Source organism: Mastigoproctus giganteus, chromosome 3 (assembly GCF_048544385.1).
Source record: "Mastigoproctus giganteus isolate SK-2022 chromosome 3, ASM4854438v1, whole genome shotgun sequence".
NCBI lineage: Eukaryota > Metazoa > Arthropoda > Arachnida > Uropygi > Thelyphonidae > Mastigoproctus > Mastigoproctus giganteus.
The window spans coordinates 20,466,764-20,484,900 of record NC_143577.1 but is presented as its reverse complement, the minus strand read 5'-3'; the positions used below and the strand labels follow the sequence as shown (position 1 = coordinate 20,484,900).

At 32.5% G+C, this 18,137-nt stretch overlaps 1 protein-coding gene across 2 annotated transcripts in view; it reads right to left on the bottom strand.

Moving 5' to 3' along the window:
* Nucleotides 1-4,354: 4,354 nt before the first annotated feature.
* The window catches only part of LOC150087778 (serine/threonine-protein kinase Nek7-like), a 39,678-nt gene continuing 25,895 nt past the window's right edge, over nt 4,355-18,137 (bottom strand). Inside the window, exons 7-9 of one of the 2 annotated variants that reach the window (XM_090370405.1) lie at nt 8,105-8,199; nt 5,200-5,313; nt 4,355-4,778 (exon numbers count right to left, since the gene is read on the bottom strand). In XM_090370405.1, the coding sequence (XP_090226531.1) occupies nt 4,614-4,778; nt 5,200-5,313; nt 8,105-8,199 (374 nt within the window). In that variant the 3' untranslated portion in view covers nt 4,355-4,613. The remainder of the gene's footprint in view (nt 4,779-5,199; nt 5,314-8,104; nt 8,200-18,137) is intronic. The other variant, XM_090370404.1, reaches the window with a different exon arrangement.

Genomic DNA, 18,137 nt, shown 5'->3' with positions numbered 1-18,137 from the left:
GTCCCTCGTTGTGGAAGTTGATAGCCTAAATAAATTTAAGGCTCAGCTGGACAGGTATTTCGAACGAACGGAGGGGTGAAATGGGAGTGGTTTTTTTGGCGGATGCTGCATAAGCTTTCTTTCTTGCATCATATGCCTCTACTAATGATAATGCTAATGGTAAAAAGGCATCTGTATTTTCTGCTTGTTGCTAAGATCAGAGGGAAAGCACTGTCAATGGTGCCATTGGTGACGAGCTTGCAAATGCAAGGTGCAGTCTAGGTGGTTCTCTTGGCATAAATGTCACGTGATCAGTTGGGAAAAGCTCCGCTTGTCAAACACTGTATCATGGATGCCTTCGTAAAATCTATGGCAGGGGTACCCGCTTGTAAAGATTAATCATGTTTTTTTTTTTTTCCTGTTGATTCATTCATTCCTCGCATCATTTGTCACTAATAATACTAATTCTGCTTCCATTTATCATATAACTATTTTGATACTAAATAATATGTCTTTATAGGTAAACTGTCTTTGGAACTCAACATTCTCTCTTCATTTGATTATGTGCCTCCAGTTATCTATTTTAAATAAGGTTGCAACACTGTGGTGAGGGTGGCTATGAGTACTCCAATGATCCCAAGAGCTATGCTGGTGGAAGCTTGAACTCCCAGTAGGGACCCCCCCCCTAGCCAGAAGGTCAAAGGATAGGGTGACACAAAGTGTAGTCCACCATTGAAGAGGACTAGGTACCCATCCTTTAGATGTTGTAGTAGGATTTTAGGAGCATCAGCGACTAAGGCCATACTGCTCCATATACTGTCTGTAAATTGCATGTTCTGAGGTTGATTTTCTGTTTGCTGGGCAAAAAATCTGAGTTTCCAGGAGAAAACACCATGCCACCCTCCTCTGAGACCGGTTAACTTAGATACATTGTGAAAAAGCCTCATAAAATTTCCTCGCGTCATCGATGGGACTCTAACTCAGTCTTCTTCACCTGGAGGATGGGTATCAATTCTATTAACTGTGCTACCAACGAGGGCCTTTAGATGTAAGATTAAGTGCTCAAAGAATATTAAAAAGAGCATTAGCATTAATTGAGGCATATTATGCAAGAAAGCAAGCTTATACAGCATCAGCCATTCAAAGGCCTTATACACCTCAATCAGATCACCTTACAGGTGATCTGATTGAGATGTATAAGGCCTTTGATTGAGGTACAAGGCTTTGCAGAACTTAAGCCTTTCTTCATAAGTGCAACCTCTGTTCCCTCATCAATCTCACTGCCCTTCTCTTCTTGTTCCAGCAGCTCTACATCCTTCTTAAAATGGGGCCTCCAGACCTGTATACAGTACTCAAGTTGTGGCCTGACCAGACACCATGAGCTACTCTTGCAGACTGTCTGCACTGCTGAAAACTTCATATCTAACTGTACAATTACCCCCAGGTCCTTTTCATTCTCCACTACACTGAGTGTAGTTCCACACAGTTGATGTTACTCTGGGGTGGGTTACTGCTACCCACGTGCAGTACTTTATATTTGTCAATGTTACAAGGGCAGATGGGCACATCTTAGCACATCTGCTCAATTTTTCTAGATCCTGTTGCAGTATCAAAAAAAATAGCATTAAAATTAGAAATCATCAGGAATGGTAATTTCAAAGTTATGGCATATTATGAGAGAGAGGTCTCAAAGGAAAGTTCAAGGTCAGCCTGAGCTTAAGTATTCCAGGATGACTGCTATCTGACCCTATCAGCAGGGTAACAAAGCTAATCATCTGTTCCAAGCCCTCAAGGGAAACTATATACAAAATGCACAAAAGAGAACCCTTTGAGGTACCAATGGCTTTTGTTTCCCCCCTCTTCCTCTGAGAGAGAGAGAGAGAGAGAGAGAGAGAGAGAGAGAGAGAGAGAGAGAGAGAGAGAGAGAGAGTCTACCTTGGCATAAACATCATCTCTAGAGCCAAAATGAATGGACAGTTCTTTTGTTTAAGATTCAATCTTGAAATTGATTCTTGACATGTTCTCATCTGGCGAGAACTGGTCCGCATACTTTGTGGGTAACTGTCTAATTCACTGGATTGAGACTTATTTTGGATAAAAAATTATCGATTACAACGTACAAGGATATCATCAGTAAAATAAATAAGACATTAAGTTTTTGTGTAATTTCCAATTATGGAAATATGTTCCCAGTATATTAAATAATTTTTAATATACTGGGAACATATTTCCCAGTATATTAAGGCTTTTAATTAAGCCTTTAAAATATATTTGCTTCCAGCTTTTTGTTTTTCAATAAATTCTAAGATGGAGTGACACAATCTGAGAAATATTTTCCAGAAATTGTGTCAAAGTTGTGCATTTTTTTTAAATTTACTAAATAAGTCTTTTTTTCTAGCTGTATAATAGTATATTATTCATGTTAAAGTTTTGGCTGAATTAAATTTTTTTGAAAATAATATTATTCTAATTAATTTTAAAAATCTTTTCAGATCCAAAGATCTAAAATTATTTTGTTTTGCTATTGTGAAAATTTGGACATCTGTATTCAGGAAAATAAACTACCAAACTCTCATCCAAGATCAACTGAATGAGTGCCACAGTGGAAAAAAGGCACTTTAGGAGTGCCATGAATATCACTTTTAACTTTAAGGGTATGCATTCAATGAGCGGGGTAACCAGGAGTTGTTCTACCCCACATCTTTATTTGTATGGACCTCTCCTTTTACTATGTTAAGTTGGACCTCTCCTTTTACCTCAATTGATATGCAAATATGACTTACTTTTTTTTTTTTTTTTTGGTAGTTGTTGCCGCATAGGCTTCTGTGGCCATAATGCACCTCCCAAGGTTTTTGCAGTACTTTGATCCAAGCCCGAGGCGGGAATCGAACCCGCGACCTGTGGGTTGCCAGGCAAGCACTTTACCCACCCAGCTAGCCCGGTCGGCATATGACTTACCAACTGATGTGTAATTTTTTGTGAACAACCAAAATTTCAGTATTTAAATGGGAATTAAATGTTCTCATCTGTATGTCTTAGTAACTCATTCATGAGTTACATCTAAATGCAAATACTGATTTCTGTGCATGTTATTTAGGAAGAAACTATAGTTAGTTTTTTTTTCCAGATCCACCTTGTTAACATTTTGACTGTAGCTCTATGGACTAACCATAGCAACAAAGGGGATGTAACTTTTATTACATTAAAATTAAAAAAATATATATGCATTAAACTCTGCATTAAATTCAACATTAGAAACATAAGCACATATAGAAATATGAACGTTCATTTATTCTACATTTTTTATATATACAAGTATATCACAGTTTAGTGATATATTTGTACCACTGGTTTGCAATTCCTTACTACCGAAACTCTTTAAACTACTCTAAATTTAAAGTAGTTTAAATGATCATCAAGAAAGCAGTCATCAGACAAATCTATATTTTATTTTATGGTTGTACTATATACAAAATGGATATTTTTTTATGAATATGAAACTTGCCTCAGTATATAAATACATTATTCTTCACAACAAGAAAAGCTTTGAATAGTGAATATTTGGCACTCATGCACTAGTATACATATGCATACCACTGTACATTAAACACAAAGTATACTAATCTATATGACTGCTATTCTTTTTAATATACATATTTAAAGTTCAGTGTTAAAAGATCTGCTATGAAAAAGTCATAAATAAAATCATTAAAAATATTACTTCTTTCTTAAAGTTTTAAATACATGATATGATAAAAACTCATTTTATCTCTCAATAAAAATAGTAAGTCACTTAACCATTATAGAAAAATAGATAGAAAAATAATGTTTATAAACTGCATTATCAAAAACTACTTTAACTATTCTGCATAAATGCAATAAAAAATTATATTAATAGTATATCATCTAATAGTAGTTCTATTTTTAAACACTGGTATAAAATAATTTCAATTACTAGACATTCAAGCTTTCCCTCCCCATATACACACAAGTTTCAAAATTTTACTCCAAAATTCTAGCCTAAATTCTAAAGAAATGTCTCCAAATACTTAAGCATGTCCATATTTGACTATTTTTGATGTAAGGAAAAAAATTCAGATCATTAAGCACTTTAACCAAAAAATGGAATTCTTAATAATAAATAAATCTCATTGACATAATTTTATCTAACTTACTAAGTCAGTAACAGTCACTGGGAGGTTTGACAAAAATGAAGTTAAAAAGTCCATATATATATTCCAAGGGTAGCACCATGATCACACAATTTCTAAGAAATTCAAAATTTTCGATATGAAAATGCTTGACTTCATTCATATAAATTCAAGAAATAATATCCATGGAATATATTACTGGATCTGAATTTACTTGCAAATTTGAATTATGATAATTATTGGTATACAATGACATTTACTATACAAAGATTAAAAGCATAAAATATTTGAACACACTTAAGAAAATAGGTCTTTATATATAACCTTTTCGATTCCTAAGCATAAAATGTGTTTTAAAGCCTTAAATGCAAATATAACTATAGTGATACTTTGACTAAAACCATATCCTACTAAATCAGGATAAAATTAATCCAAGTTCATACTAATTTAAAATGTGACTTGCTATATTAAATCATTATAATACTATTTAGCCAATGAGTTATCACTTGGTGAAAAATTGGTTTGTAAGAAAATATCACTGCATACTGAATATTTTCTGTGCATAGCCGATGCTATACTATGAACACTAGCAATATCAGGTCTCTTTTCAGGATCTGGATTGATACAAGCTGCTACTAAATCTCTCAACTATAAGAGTTAAAAAAAAAATAATAATAAATAAGAATTAATACTTGAATACAAATAACACATTTTATATTTTGTTCCGTAAATAATACATTGGTACATATAATATAACTGATAATAAATTAGTTGAAAATAACTATGTATATTTTTAATTTTAAGCACCTTGATATAAACTGAAATAACTTAATTCTGGGTTATCCGAATATAAAACATACAACCACACAATATTCACATTAGTGACTAAATGTCACCCAAGACGAGAGCCAGTACCATATTAAAGTCATTCAATACAAATCTCACACAATTAGTTCAGCATAGCTTTTTACTAAAGCTGTGATAAAAGAAATTTTAAATAAAGAAGTCATATATGCTAAATTAAAATATTTCAAAAATATTTTATGAATGCATTAGATAATTTATTTACCTCATCAGAATAAATATCTGCTGGTAAAGGAGGATAATCACATTGTTCTATCTTCTTACACAAGGAATAAAGATTCATTTTATCACCATAAAATGGAGACTGTAAAGCTGCAAGCTACAAAGTTGAAAATTTTAGTTTCAAGAATGAAAAATACAAAGAAATAGTAAAAGCTTTAAAACTAAAAATGCATTTAGACCACTCATTTTTGTGGAAATTTGAACTTCCTCTTAGAGAAGGAAGAATTTACTAAAGATTCCATATCCAGGGATTAAAAAAAAAAAAAAAATTATTGAAAGCATCAAGGCCCAAGAATAGGGTATCTGATACTCAGGGCACAGAATTGAAATTTTTTTTCAGTGAATCATTTATATTTAAAATATGAATGGATTTTACTTTATCAGTTTCTTCCAAAAAAAAAAAAAAAAAAAAAACCATCTAAGACAATTAAAGCCTAAGGTATATATTGTTCATATATACTTGTATCTCTTAGGAATGCTGAAATATATTGGGTAGTGAGAGAACCTAGGTGTGATAAAGACTTCCTAAAAAGGGTTTTGAGAGACGGGAAACTTATTTTCTGAAACCCAGGCTGGATCCTCATTCAAAATAGCCTTATGATCTGATTTTACTTCTCTTAAACCTTTTTTTTTTTTGGCCAGTGCATCAAAAGCCTGTGACTTCTTTGCACTATATGGCTAATACTAATATATCTTTGACTGATGACATATTAAGAAGTCCTTATGTACTGTGATGTAATGATTCTTCCCACTATAGCTAACTGAAGACGATTTCGAAAGTCACTCGTGCACGGCTATTAGCTTTTTATCTCACTTTACTTTATTTTAATACATAATTCTAATTAGACAACCATAGAATGGAAGGTGCACTTTCCTTTCTTAGGCAAATTTTTAAAGCTCATAATTTAGTAATTTTTAAATTTATAATTTCTTTAAGTTGCTAAAATTTCATAACTACTATGTACGTGGTGAAACTTTCAACAAACTAAGCGGATTACTATGAGGTGAGTGCTGAAAATTAAGCTAAGCTATATCTACGATCTAATATATCTTTGTTGTTGGCCAGACAATGATTTTTTTTTTTTTTTGTTAAAAGTATTATGCATGCTGATGAAACTAGTACAGGGTATTTTCATGGGTTAGCAACAATTAATAATTATAAAGAATTCTCATGCCTGCTGTATGTGAATGAAGTTATGGAATTAATTAGATGGAATTATCTAATTACTTTAATTAGATAATTCCATCTGCTAATGAAAGTAGTAATCAAATAAATGTGCTCACAGAATTAAAAAAAAATTTTTTTTCTTCCCATTGCAGATAAATAAATCTAGAAGAAGCACAATTTCAAAATATACAGTGATCAGCAAATAAAATTACAGCATTAAAAAGTTTTCCGCTCTCGTAGTGCAAGTATGATCACTCTTTATCTATAATAATTAACATGCATCAATGCCTATAATGTGGATTTCATTAGTCCTGAATTTTATGCTATGGTTTATTGAAACATGTCTATTATAAATTGTTATGTTTACATAAATTGTACTAAGCAGTAAAACCCTTCCAATGATTCAATTTTTTTTCACTGCTACAATCCAAGTTGGTCAATGATTACTGGTTACCGATCCACCTAGATGATTAGACAACATTTTTAACATTTATTAAGCTTCAAAAATTTATTAAGCTTTCTGTAACTATAAAATTTATATTTTTTTGACTGAAATGAAAATAAAAGTAATGATAAAAGTTTACTTAGACAAATGTTTTTCACAAAACACTTAATGGTTATTAAATAAAGTAATTTAAATTCTGCACGTTCTTGGATTTTAAGCATATACTTTTTATTTATTATTTTGAGGACATATTCTACTTTCTACAAATTTATAGCAAAATATAAACTCTGTAAAATATGGCACTTCACAATCCAGAATTGTTTAAAATCTGGCATTCTGTAGGGGCACATTTTATAAAAAAAAAAAAAAAAAAAAAATTTAAATCAAGAAATATTAAGAAAACAATCCAGCACTAGTGAAAAAGAACACATTTGTCATTAAGAATCAATGCTAAAAAGTGTGGCATTTTTTTATACAGTGCTTGCAATACTATTTTGTCTAAATTTTGCTAGCTGCAAAAACAAACAGTTTAAACTGAATAGACATCCAATGGTCTTAATTCTCACCTCACAACAGAACAAACTTGCCTTTGCGGTAAGTTGCCTTGCCATTGCACTATATTCAGAGATCCTCACCATAAGGTTAATCAGCCAGTTGTTTAAGATTGCTATGACAGTATTTCAGGATCTGCTCTACCCTTATCAGGTAGTAGGCAGTCTGTAGTGGCAAACAAAACAATTGTGAAGACATTATTTAATGAATTATATAAATGACTGAGCATTGTCACTAGAGACCAGTTAAACCTAAAAAAAACTTTCATAGCAGCTTCATATTTTAAACTTTTGTCAAGGCATCTGTTCAAAAGTACTGCGATAGCAGGGCAACTTAATACAAAAGCAAGTTTTGAATTTCTCTCTTTCAATGGCATCACTTATTCAGTAAATTTTCACTAAATTAAGAAACTCCTCTTGCATATTACCACTACATGGCTGGTCATACAGCTCTTGCACAAGCTGTACGACTAGCATTTATTTCTTAATAATCTCAGAAATGAAGCTGTAAAGTTGCAGAACTATGTTTATGGTGCAGGTCCAAACCGTTATTAATTAAATTTTTATTCCTGTGTGTGCAGTTTGACATATTTTTACAAGTTTATAATTAACAGTTACACCAGTTATACAGCAAGTACTAAATGAAACATTTGAAAACTGAACTTTAACCAAATATTCTTAAATAAAAAATTATACATATGAGTTTGAATTTAAAATGTCATACCTCATACAGCAGACATCCAAGTGACCAAATATCTGATTTAAAGTTGTAACCGTGTTCATGAATTCGTTCAGGAGACATGTAATATGGAGTACCAACTGGATAACAAAAACAATTAATGAACTACAATTTCAACTGAGTACAACATTAAATATTACTGTTATTATTCAACATTAATATTATGAAAAAACAGTAATTGGAAATAAAAATAAAAATTAATATATTATAAAAATGGTTTAATTTTATTTTTATTTTCTTAAGGGCATTCATGTACTCTTAAACAAAACAAAAAACATTTCCTGACAAAAAATTCTTATTTTTATTCCTTTGATGTGGCAAAGAATAGTTGTCATTTCCTCTCTGCTTTAGGCTCAATTTAAACTAAAAATAAAATTTCCTGTAAACAATGTCTACACTCAGTGCTGTCCCCATCAAGGTCAACTTTTGATTAGTAACATAAGATACTTTCATCAAATAAATATTAAGATAAGAAAGCTTAGTAGCAGGCACACAAAAACTCATAAACATTTAGGAGCTATTTGGATCTCATTAAATAGTTTTTTAAAATTTCTAGCTGACAAAATGGAACAAAAATTTTTACTTTTTTGTGGAAGGTACTATGAGCTAGTGCTTGGTGAACAGAGGTTTTAGAGTGTAAAAGAGTTAATAAAAAAAAATTGTGGATTGTTTCAACAATCCCCACATACTGCTAAGAAAGAGTTATGCAAAACAAACTGTGATTTTCATTATTACAAAGGCAAGTTAAATTTATGATAATGGGGTGGGGGGAAAAGTGAGAGAAGACTATAAATACAAAATGTAACCCACTCAAAATTTCTGCAGCAATAAGGACTGAGTACAGAATGAGTCTAATAAAAGATAACAATAAAAATTAATTTTTTTTTAGATTTTACATTAAACTTTGTAAAATTTATATTGGTATTATTTTGGAGTGGTATAAATAAATTAAAACTGAAATATGTGGAAACCTTCAATTCAAACTCAGATTTCTAGACAATAGCAGATCTTTTTAATAGAGTTAACTATATATATATATATATATATATATATATATTTTTTTTGGTAGTTGTTGGCGCATCGGCTTCTGTGGCCATAATGCACCTCTCAAGGTTTTTGCAGTACTTTGATCCAAGCCCGAGGCGGGATTCAAACCCGCGACCTTTTGGGTTGCCAGGCAGGCACTTTACCCACCTGGCTAGCCCGGTCGGCCAGTTAACTATAACTTCTTTCTTAGCATAAGCATATTACAAATATTGCTTCCTCTGATTCCACAAAAGAGGTTTTCTTCTTTTGCTCTGGACATTCTTTTCCTATGAGTGTGCTTTGGACAAATAGCAAATCAACCTTTCCCACACCTATCTAAAACTCAACTGTCCTCTTCTGGATAAAGATCAATAAGTTAATTGAATAAAGTAAATAAGTTAAGTAATGATCCTTCTTTCATAAACTCCCCATAACACTGATATTCAATTTCTGCAGTATGCCTCTCCTACAGCTATTTCCATGGTCATAACATTCTTTTTCCTGAACTGGCACTTGTATTTCAGTCTAATGACTAATTATTAATAACTATATTTGGATTGGTTATAAACCAGCCCAAACATATTTATTAATTAGATTAGCCATTTATGGCTGAACTCCAACTTCATTAAACTAACTAACCTTTATTCTAATTCCTTATCCCCTGTATTTCTGTTCTCAAGTATAAACTTCCTCATTACATATTTCCTGAAAATTACAACTTATGGAATTTCAAATCAAATGAGGACAACTTCTGGTTTCTCAACAGTGAATCAATTCACAGTACTACAGGTTCAATAACCATTTGTGTTTGGGGATAACCATAAAAAAAATCTCTAGCTTTATTTTTGTAATAAATAAATGATTGAAACATGTACAGAAATATTTAGGACAAAACAGTTTGTCAGAAAATTTTTAATCTAATTAAAAGCAAAGAAATAATATTAGGGTAAGAGTTATTGTGAGATAACACTATTAGAAGTATAAACAGTATCAAAATGATAAAAAAAATAATAAAATAAACTAATATATGCAACTTATTTTTTTTTATTACATATTAATAAATCTGCAACTTATAAAGCTAATAACCTAAAATATTATTAACAATAATACCCTCCCTTCCATCAAAGAGGAATCTTTCAAAGCTGTATTGTGAGAACTAATTAGTCTTATTAGTCTCTTAATGAAAAAGTTGCTGGCTCTACACAGAGGTCAACTCTAGCTTAGAGCTTATTGCAATTTAGCAAAGTGTCCCTCATTGTTCCAGATGGGGCTAATTAATTCTCACAAGACAAGTATCCCTCATTTAGTGCACTAGATACATTCCAGAAATCACCATACATGAAAATTATTTTTCAATAAAAATATATGTAATAATGATAAGTGCTCCTGACAAACTTTTTCATATATACCATCATAAAAAGTTATCATTCTGGTTTTTTATCTATAATTCAGCCGCTAAGGCATAATTTTGGGATAACTGTATACATATAAAACCTTACAGAAATTCAAAAATTTAATTAAAATTAAAAATATGAAAATTTAAATTAAACTGTAAAAACAGAGAAAAAAAATCATTAAAACTCAAATTTCTGCAGGGTTTTATTGGGTGTCTGTGTTGGAGGCAGCCTCGTCATTTTAACCGGATGTGCAGATTACATCATTATGTTCTATGTTCTACTAGAAGCATGCTTAGTGCCAATAATAAACTTTTTTTAAAAAAAATGTATGTCCAGTGTACTTTTCCAAACACCAGGCTTCTGCTTCTCACTATAAATTTCCCTGTAACATCAATCAATTGATCCAAGTCCCTGAAAATGTGCAAACTCCAGTTTACTATAGGATCCATCCCTTCAATAATTTCCTGTGCCTCATTAATTAAAATGAAAATTCATCCTAGTTTTTTGCTGTAATTTTATGAATAATTTATCCTGTGGTCTTTTTCTTCCTCATCTTATGAAATTGCATTCATCCTCTCCAGTTCAAGTAACTTTTCGTTTAATAGAACTTCAGTGCCAATTTATATTTTGCATCTTTTCCTCACATTTACTGAAGCTCATATCTTGTGAAAGTTTAACAATGTCTATTATTACAATTGTTTGTTCATCAAAGCCATGGAAATCACACACACACCTTCGCATATTTTCCATCACATTCAATTTAAAGTTTAAAATCGATTTCACCCCAAGATTCTCCTTTCCAATATTATCAATGGCATATATGATGTAATTTTGCCAGAATTTTTGAATCATTCCCTGTTTAGCGAATAACCTTAAATGCTAATATTAAAATAGTTTTCCTCAAATGTATAGACTGCACCTTGTCCATAAGTTGGATTAAGGCTGTTGTATGTTTTGGAAGAAATTGAAGTCTAATGTTACTAGACTTCTCATTTAAGTTGATTGGGTATCCAGGGGCATTGTTGAGAAACGACAATGTTTTGTATGCAATATTATCATTTTTGGAATATTTCATTAGCATTGGTTGAGGCATATGAGGCAAGAAAGCAAGCTTATAACAGCATCAGCCAAAAAGAATCCTTCCCATTTCACCCATCCGGTCACTCCAAATGTTTTTCTAGTTCAGGCTTAAATTTATTTAAATTTCAAATAAAATGAGAACAACTTCTGGTTTCTCAACAGTGAATCAATTTACAGTACTACAGGTTCAATAACCATTTGTGTTTGGGGATAACCAAACAATGTTCCAGCAATCAACTACCCGCTGGCTAAAGGCAAACTTCCGCACATCTATTCTACAACTATCTTTCCTCAATTTGAATCTATGCTCCTTCAGGTTCTTAATCTCAGCAAATGGAAGTATCCCATCAGCATTGAGCTTGCTAAAACCATTCAAGGCCTTGTACACCTCAATCAGATTACATCGCAGGTGCCTAGTCTCCAGATGTTGCAACTTACAGCATTTAAGCCTCTCCTGGTAAGAGAACCCCTTTGTTCCTTTCACCAATCTTGTTGCTCTTCTCTGTACTCATTCTAGCAATTCTAGATTCTTCCTAAAATGAGGCCTCCAGACCTGTACATAGTACTCAAGGTGTGGCCTGACCATTGCCTTATACAAAGGGATAATCACTTCCTTGTCTCTGCTAGCAAAATTCCTATATATCATTGACAAAACCCCATGACCTGCTCTGGCAACCCATCTGTACTGCACAATTACACTCAGTTCTTTTTCATTCTCCCCCTTCCTGAGTGTAGTACCACACAGCTGGTACATTTCTCTTGGGTTACTGCTACCCATATGCAGTACTTTGCATTTGTCAATATTAAACTTCAGTTGCCATTTCTCATCCCATTTACTTAACTCTTCTAGATCCAGTTGCAGTAGCATAGTGCCTTTACTATCATTAACAACCCTGCCAACCTTTGTATTTCTCTACAGAAGGACAAGTCAGAAGCAAATCATTCTTCAAAAATCTTCCTAGTTAATCACCCATTACAATCTGATCTCCATATAACAGGAAGAGAGGTTTTTGATATCCTTTAAGAGTCCTTGGAGTCGTGTGTGTGTGTGTGTGTGTGTGTGTGTGTGTGTGTGTGTGTGTGTGTGTGTGTGTGTGTGTGTGTGTGTGTGTGTTACACTAGCATGGGCTTCAAACTTAAATCCCCTGGGCATGCAGGAATAAGCAGGTGATTATTCCACTGTATAAGGCAATGGTCAAGTCACATCTTCAGTACTGTACACAGGTCTGTAGGCCTCATTTCAGGAAGGATGCAGAGCTGCTGGAAAGGATATAGAGAAGGACAATGAAATTGTAGAGGGGAACAAATGGGTGCTCTTACCAAGAAAGGCTTCAGTTCTGCAAATTACAGCATCTGGATACTAGGCACCTTGTAAGGTGATCTGATTGAGGTGTTTAAGGCTTTGGATGGCTCGAGCAAACTCAAATCATATGGGATTCTTCCTCTTCCTCCGACTATGCATACAAGGGTGCATAAATTCAAACTGGAGAATGATGGCTGCAGAACAGATGTACGGAAGTTTGCCTTTAGCCAGCAGGGGGTTGGTTGTTGGAATAAACTTTCATCTGCTGTCATAGAAGTGGATAGTTAAAATAAATTTAAGGAAGAACTTGACAAACTATTGGAGGAGAGGAATAAGGGAAATGGAAATTTTTTTATATGCAGTGGATTCAGGTTATTTGAGCCAGTGGTTAATTGGGGCAGCCATTCATTTTGGACAAATCTTAAAGCACAGAACCTAATCGAGAAAATAGCCAGGGTTTACTTCGCTTAATTGGGACAACATGCCATTTAATCGGGACAGGAGACTGCAGCACTGGAGATTACCCTACGATTGTCTCCGACCATACCACATGGTTCGGTCGGATTTCTGGAGGTCACAATCATAAAACAATTGGCAGTCTCCTGTTTATTGAGCTTTTCTGTTAGTGCAATCTATTATAAATGGATAGTAAACTTGATCTTATTGAATTTGGAATAATACCGATAGCTGGAATTCTGCAGGTTATTATGGTGAAATGTGTTTACACTTCCATGAAATCTTCATTCATATAAAAAAATAAATTTTTTTCCCCTTCTTCATTCCTATTTTTTAAGCTTCGTAACTTGTTACTCCATTCTCACTTGCGCATACGTGTTACTCGCAATTTGTGTATGCCATGTTCTTTGTTATTGATTGCTAACCTTTTTTACTGTTTTAAATTTTAATCCCCTCCCCAAATGTTAGTGAATAGAAATATCAACTGGTTAGTATGTACATATTACAGTACATATTAATTAAACTATGCACGTAAGCGTAAATTTATTTTTATTTTGCAAACCTGTGGAAAATATTCTTCCGATTTTCACGTATCATTTAATTTTTTAATTGTTAAGGTAATAAAGTGTAAATTTGTGCTTAATATATCTTTACTTTTATAGCCTGTGGATATTGCTCCTATTACTCCTATTTTCACTAATTAGAATCATGATTTAATAGAATTAAAATTCAATTCACAAGTGTGATCAAAACGCCTGGTGCTTACTACATATTGTATAGTGTACTTTACTATGTGAGTACTTTACTATGGTGAGTCCATTGTAACATGGTTTTATCATACAGAGAATCAATCATAAAGCTGTATTTTTAACTATTTACGTGAAACTTCGCATAATTGTGGCAGCCACTTAATCGGGCCAAAAGGCACTAGTCCCGATGTGTCCCAAATAACCGGAATCCACTGTATTTTTATTTTTTTGGATAATGCTGTATATGCTTTCTTTCTTGTTGCATTATTTGACACTACTAATTAGCAGCTGATTGAGAATTACATCATCAGCTGCAAATCTACTGAATCTACTGCATACTTTTAATATATGCAGTAGATTCAGCAACATCAGATTCAGTAATTGCCCTTTTCAAGGTGTTTAAGCACTACAAGTTTTACTTTTAAATTAATGTTTTCTCTTACCAACACAAGGAGTTGCAAAAAACACTTTTTGAAGACATGAGGCATAAATTTCTTTAAAATATGAAACTATTATATGAAATATTCCTTTAAGAATTGTGAATAATTTTAAAAAAATCCACATAGCAAATATGTAATAAGCAATTTTCACTCTTTCACATACTAAATGTCTGACGTTGATATAAACTAAAGAAAGGCAACACAGGATTTTGATTATGGATAGTCTTTTCGAAATTTTAATACATTCACCTACTTGTAGCACAAACACAAACCAAAAGAGTGCAATGCCACTGACCAACCCCAAAATACACAAAAAAACCCCATCGTACACATTCCATTATTTTTTTCTGTCATATGAATATGTAAAACAGTGAGAGGGTGCAATCTAAAACAGCATCAAGTCATAATGATGTATAAATTAATCTCAAAGCCTAGATTACACTAAATGAAAAAATCCTTCTTTGAAAATTGCACTAAAGTGTAATCATGCTAAATGAAAGCTCACTAATGAGAGATACCTGTATGACCTTAAAATGTTCATCTTTTTATTGAAAAGTGTATACAAGGGACAAATTTTGTAAAAAGAAGAAAATATACAGTGATATTAATTAATTTTTTACCTGTCTACTACCACTTATAAAAATCAGTATGGACTCTACATTGTTTAATGAATGTTTCTTTTAAGCTACTTCAAAAAAATGAAAAATGAAATTAATTTTAATATATATTAAACTCTACTTACTTCCCTAACAATCATGCCTGTCAGCCCTGAGTTTTGAGAAGTCATATATATATATATATATATATGAGTTAAGTTAATAATGGTAAGAGTTTTTTAAAGGTAAAATATGATATACTAGCTTATCAGGTAAACCATAAACCATGGCGGGTACCCAACGTGACCTGGAAAAAATCAATCTATGCCATGACATAAGCCATAAATTATAAACATATATAAAAATAAAAATACCATTAAAATGTTAGTTATGGCAATAAGATACATTGCAAGGGACTTTTTCGAGGGCTAACCCTTACAATGTATCAACCATAATTAACGAGCTATCCGTTTCTGTAGTCATCGTCCAGCATAACTATGTCCTAATATACGTAAAATGGTATTAAGTTAGAGCCAAATGTATAATTTGTAGTAAGTTAGAGCCAAATGGTAGTAATAAAATTTGTTAATTAATACCAAATTTAGCAGTAAACTGGCAAGATGACTGTTAGCCCGACGGATAGCCAAAATTTTAAATTAAATTAAAATTATAGAAAGAGCTATAATTATAGTTAGGCATATGTGCGTAGTTGATAGTAAATGCTGCCACGGTAGTCTAATCAAAAATAATAAAAATAATAACAGTGTGAGCTATAGCTAACAAAGGCGAACGGAAAAAGGTATAAGAATAGATATAGTACCTCAATCCCCCTCGAATACTCTAATAGTTCATGAGGTATGAAAAGATAGGGATAAGAAAGTGAAAGTTAAACAGCAAAGAAAAAGCAAAATAATTAACATAGGATGTAACCTTATAGTAAGGTATCCTGGTTGGAATGATTTAAGATTAAAATTAGAATGCTTACCACCGTATGGCCAAGGTACTAGAATGAGGTGTGTACCTCATTAATTATGCTAGTGGGGTGGTGTACCTCATTAATTATGCTAGTGGGGTGGTGTACCTCATTAATTATGCTAGTGGGGTGGTGTACCTCATTAATTATGCTAGTGGGGTGGTGTACCTCATTAATTGCAACTTATGTGAAGCTAAATACATAGGACAAACTGGAGGGGAGCTACACATTAGAATTAACGTGCATAGATCCCACATTAAAAACTTCGTTAATATTAAAGGCATCGAACTACAGCACTTTCAACTACACAGCTTTAGCAATACTTCTATTACTATATTAGCTATTGAAAGTAACCACAATACCAGGCTAGAATCCGAAAATATCAATATATTAAAATATAAAACACTGTATCCTTATGGTCTTAATAATAAATTTAATGGAAATTGCTACACTAGCAATACTATGAACGATACTTGTATATATAGCCTGTTTCAAATAGTGAAAAGACCCAAATCTAACAGAATAACCAAAGCATACAATAAAAAAGCCCGCACACCAAATATAACTGACGATTTTAATGACATGTTAATGTATTGGGACAAACCAATTATACAAGTCAAACAGATTCATGATTTTATATTCGGGTTGAAACATAGTAAAATCCGAGCCCTTGACACCATCAACTCTAACTATAGACATAATAACTTACACCTTAACCTCCTGATTAAAGACATAATTAAATTTATTTTTAGTAATAAAAAAAACTAAGGTTACAGATGAATATATCAACATTAAATTCAGCCACGCATTATTCGATTATGTCTGCCTAGATAAAATCATTAACGTATATATAAGCGATTTACCTATTACCAATGCACTGTTACGTACCAGATTCAGCTATAATAAACCGTTTGGACTTTTGGTCTGTAACTATAAAAAAGCAGCTACTAACCTCGTCAATAGTGATATTGAGGCGGATTGCTATTGCCATTTACCGCAATATCAGACATATGTGGACGCACACCATAAACACATTATCACAGGAGATTTGAGCATTATAGACTATCCTGAGCTACGTGAGATTCTATCATTTGGTTTTAAATTTCGACCAAATACCGATATTAATACCTATGCCATCATTAAACAACTACATTCAGATATAATGAAGTTCTGCCTAAAGTTATCCTACAAATATAACATATCCTTGGAAGCCTTCCACAAGTGGCTTACACTCACCTTTCAGGCCATCAAGAAACAGATAAAGTCCGCAAGCAAGAAACTACCACCTACTAAGAATTTTAATATAGATGCTATTAAGCGTAAGCTTAAACTGATACAAAATAAGTTTATAATTACTACTATTGATAAAGCCTCTAATAACTACAGCATCATATGTAAAAAATTTTACACTACAGCATTACTAAATGAACTTAACAATAGTAGCACATACAAAATAGTAACGGATAAACGTAACGCTATCACTAAGAAAATACGTGCTTGGCATAAAAAATTAAAACTTACCAACCATACAACTACATACCCATACATATACTGTATACCTAAGTTTCATAAAAATCCGACAGGTTTTAGATTTATAACTTCATGTAGGGATAGCTACGCTAAGATTCCGCATCGCAAACTAGTTAATTTACTTCAAATTATTTTTGATAGCATAGGTCATTCAAATATTATTCTCAATAATAGACCGGTATTGAATTACATCAATAGCAACACTGGCATCAATACGATAGAACATATCAATACGTTCGACTTTAATAACTTGTTTACTAGCATCCCACATAACAGCCTAAAAACTGTGTTCGGCCATTATTATGATAAATACAAAAATATCTTACCCTGTGAGAAACACTACTGGGATGACCTTTTCAACCTTTGCATCTTCAATAACTATATATTTAATGGCAGTAAGCTTTATAGGCAACATACAGGTATACCGATGGGCGCATGTAGCTCATGCCTTGTGGCAAATTTATACCT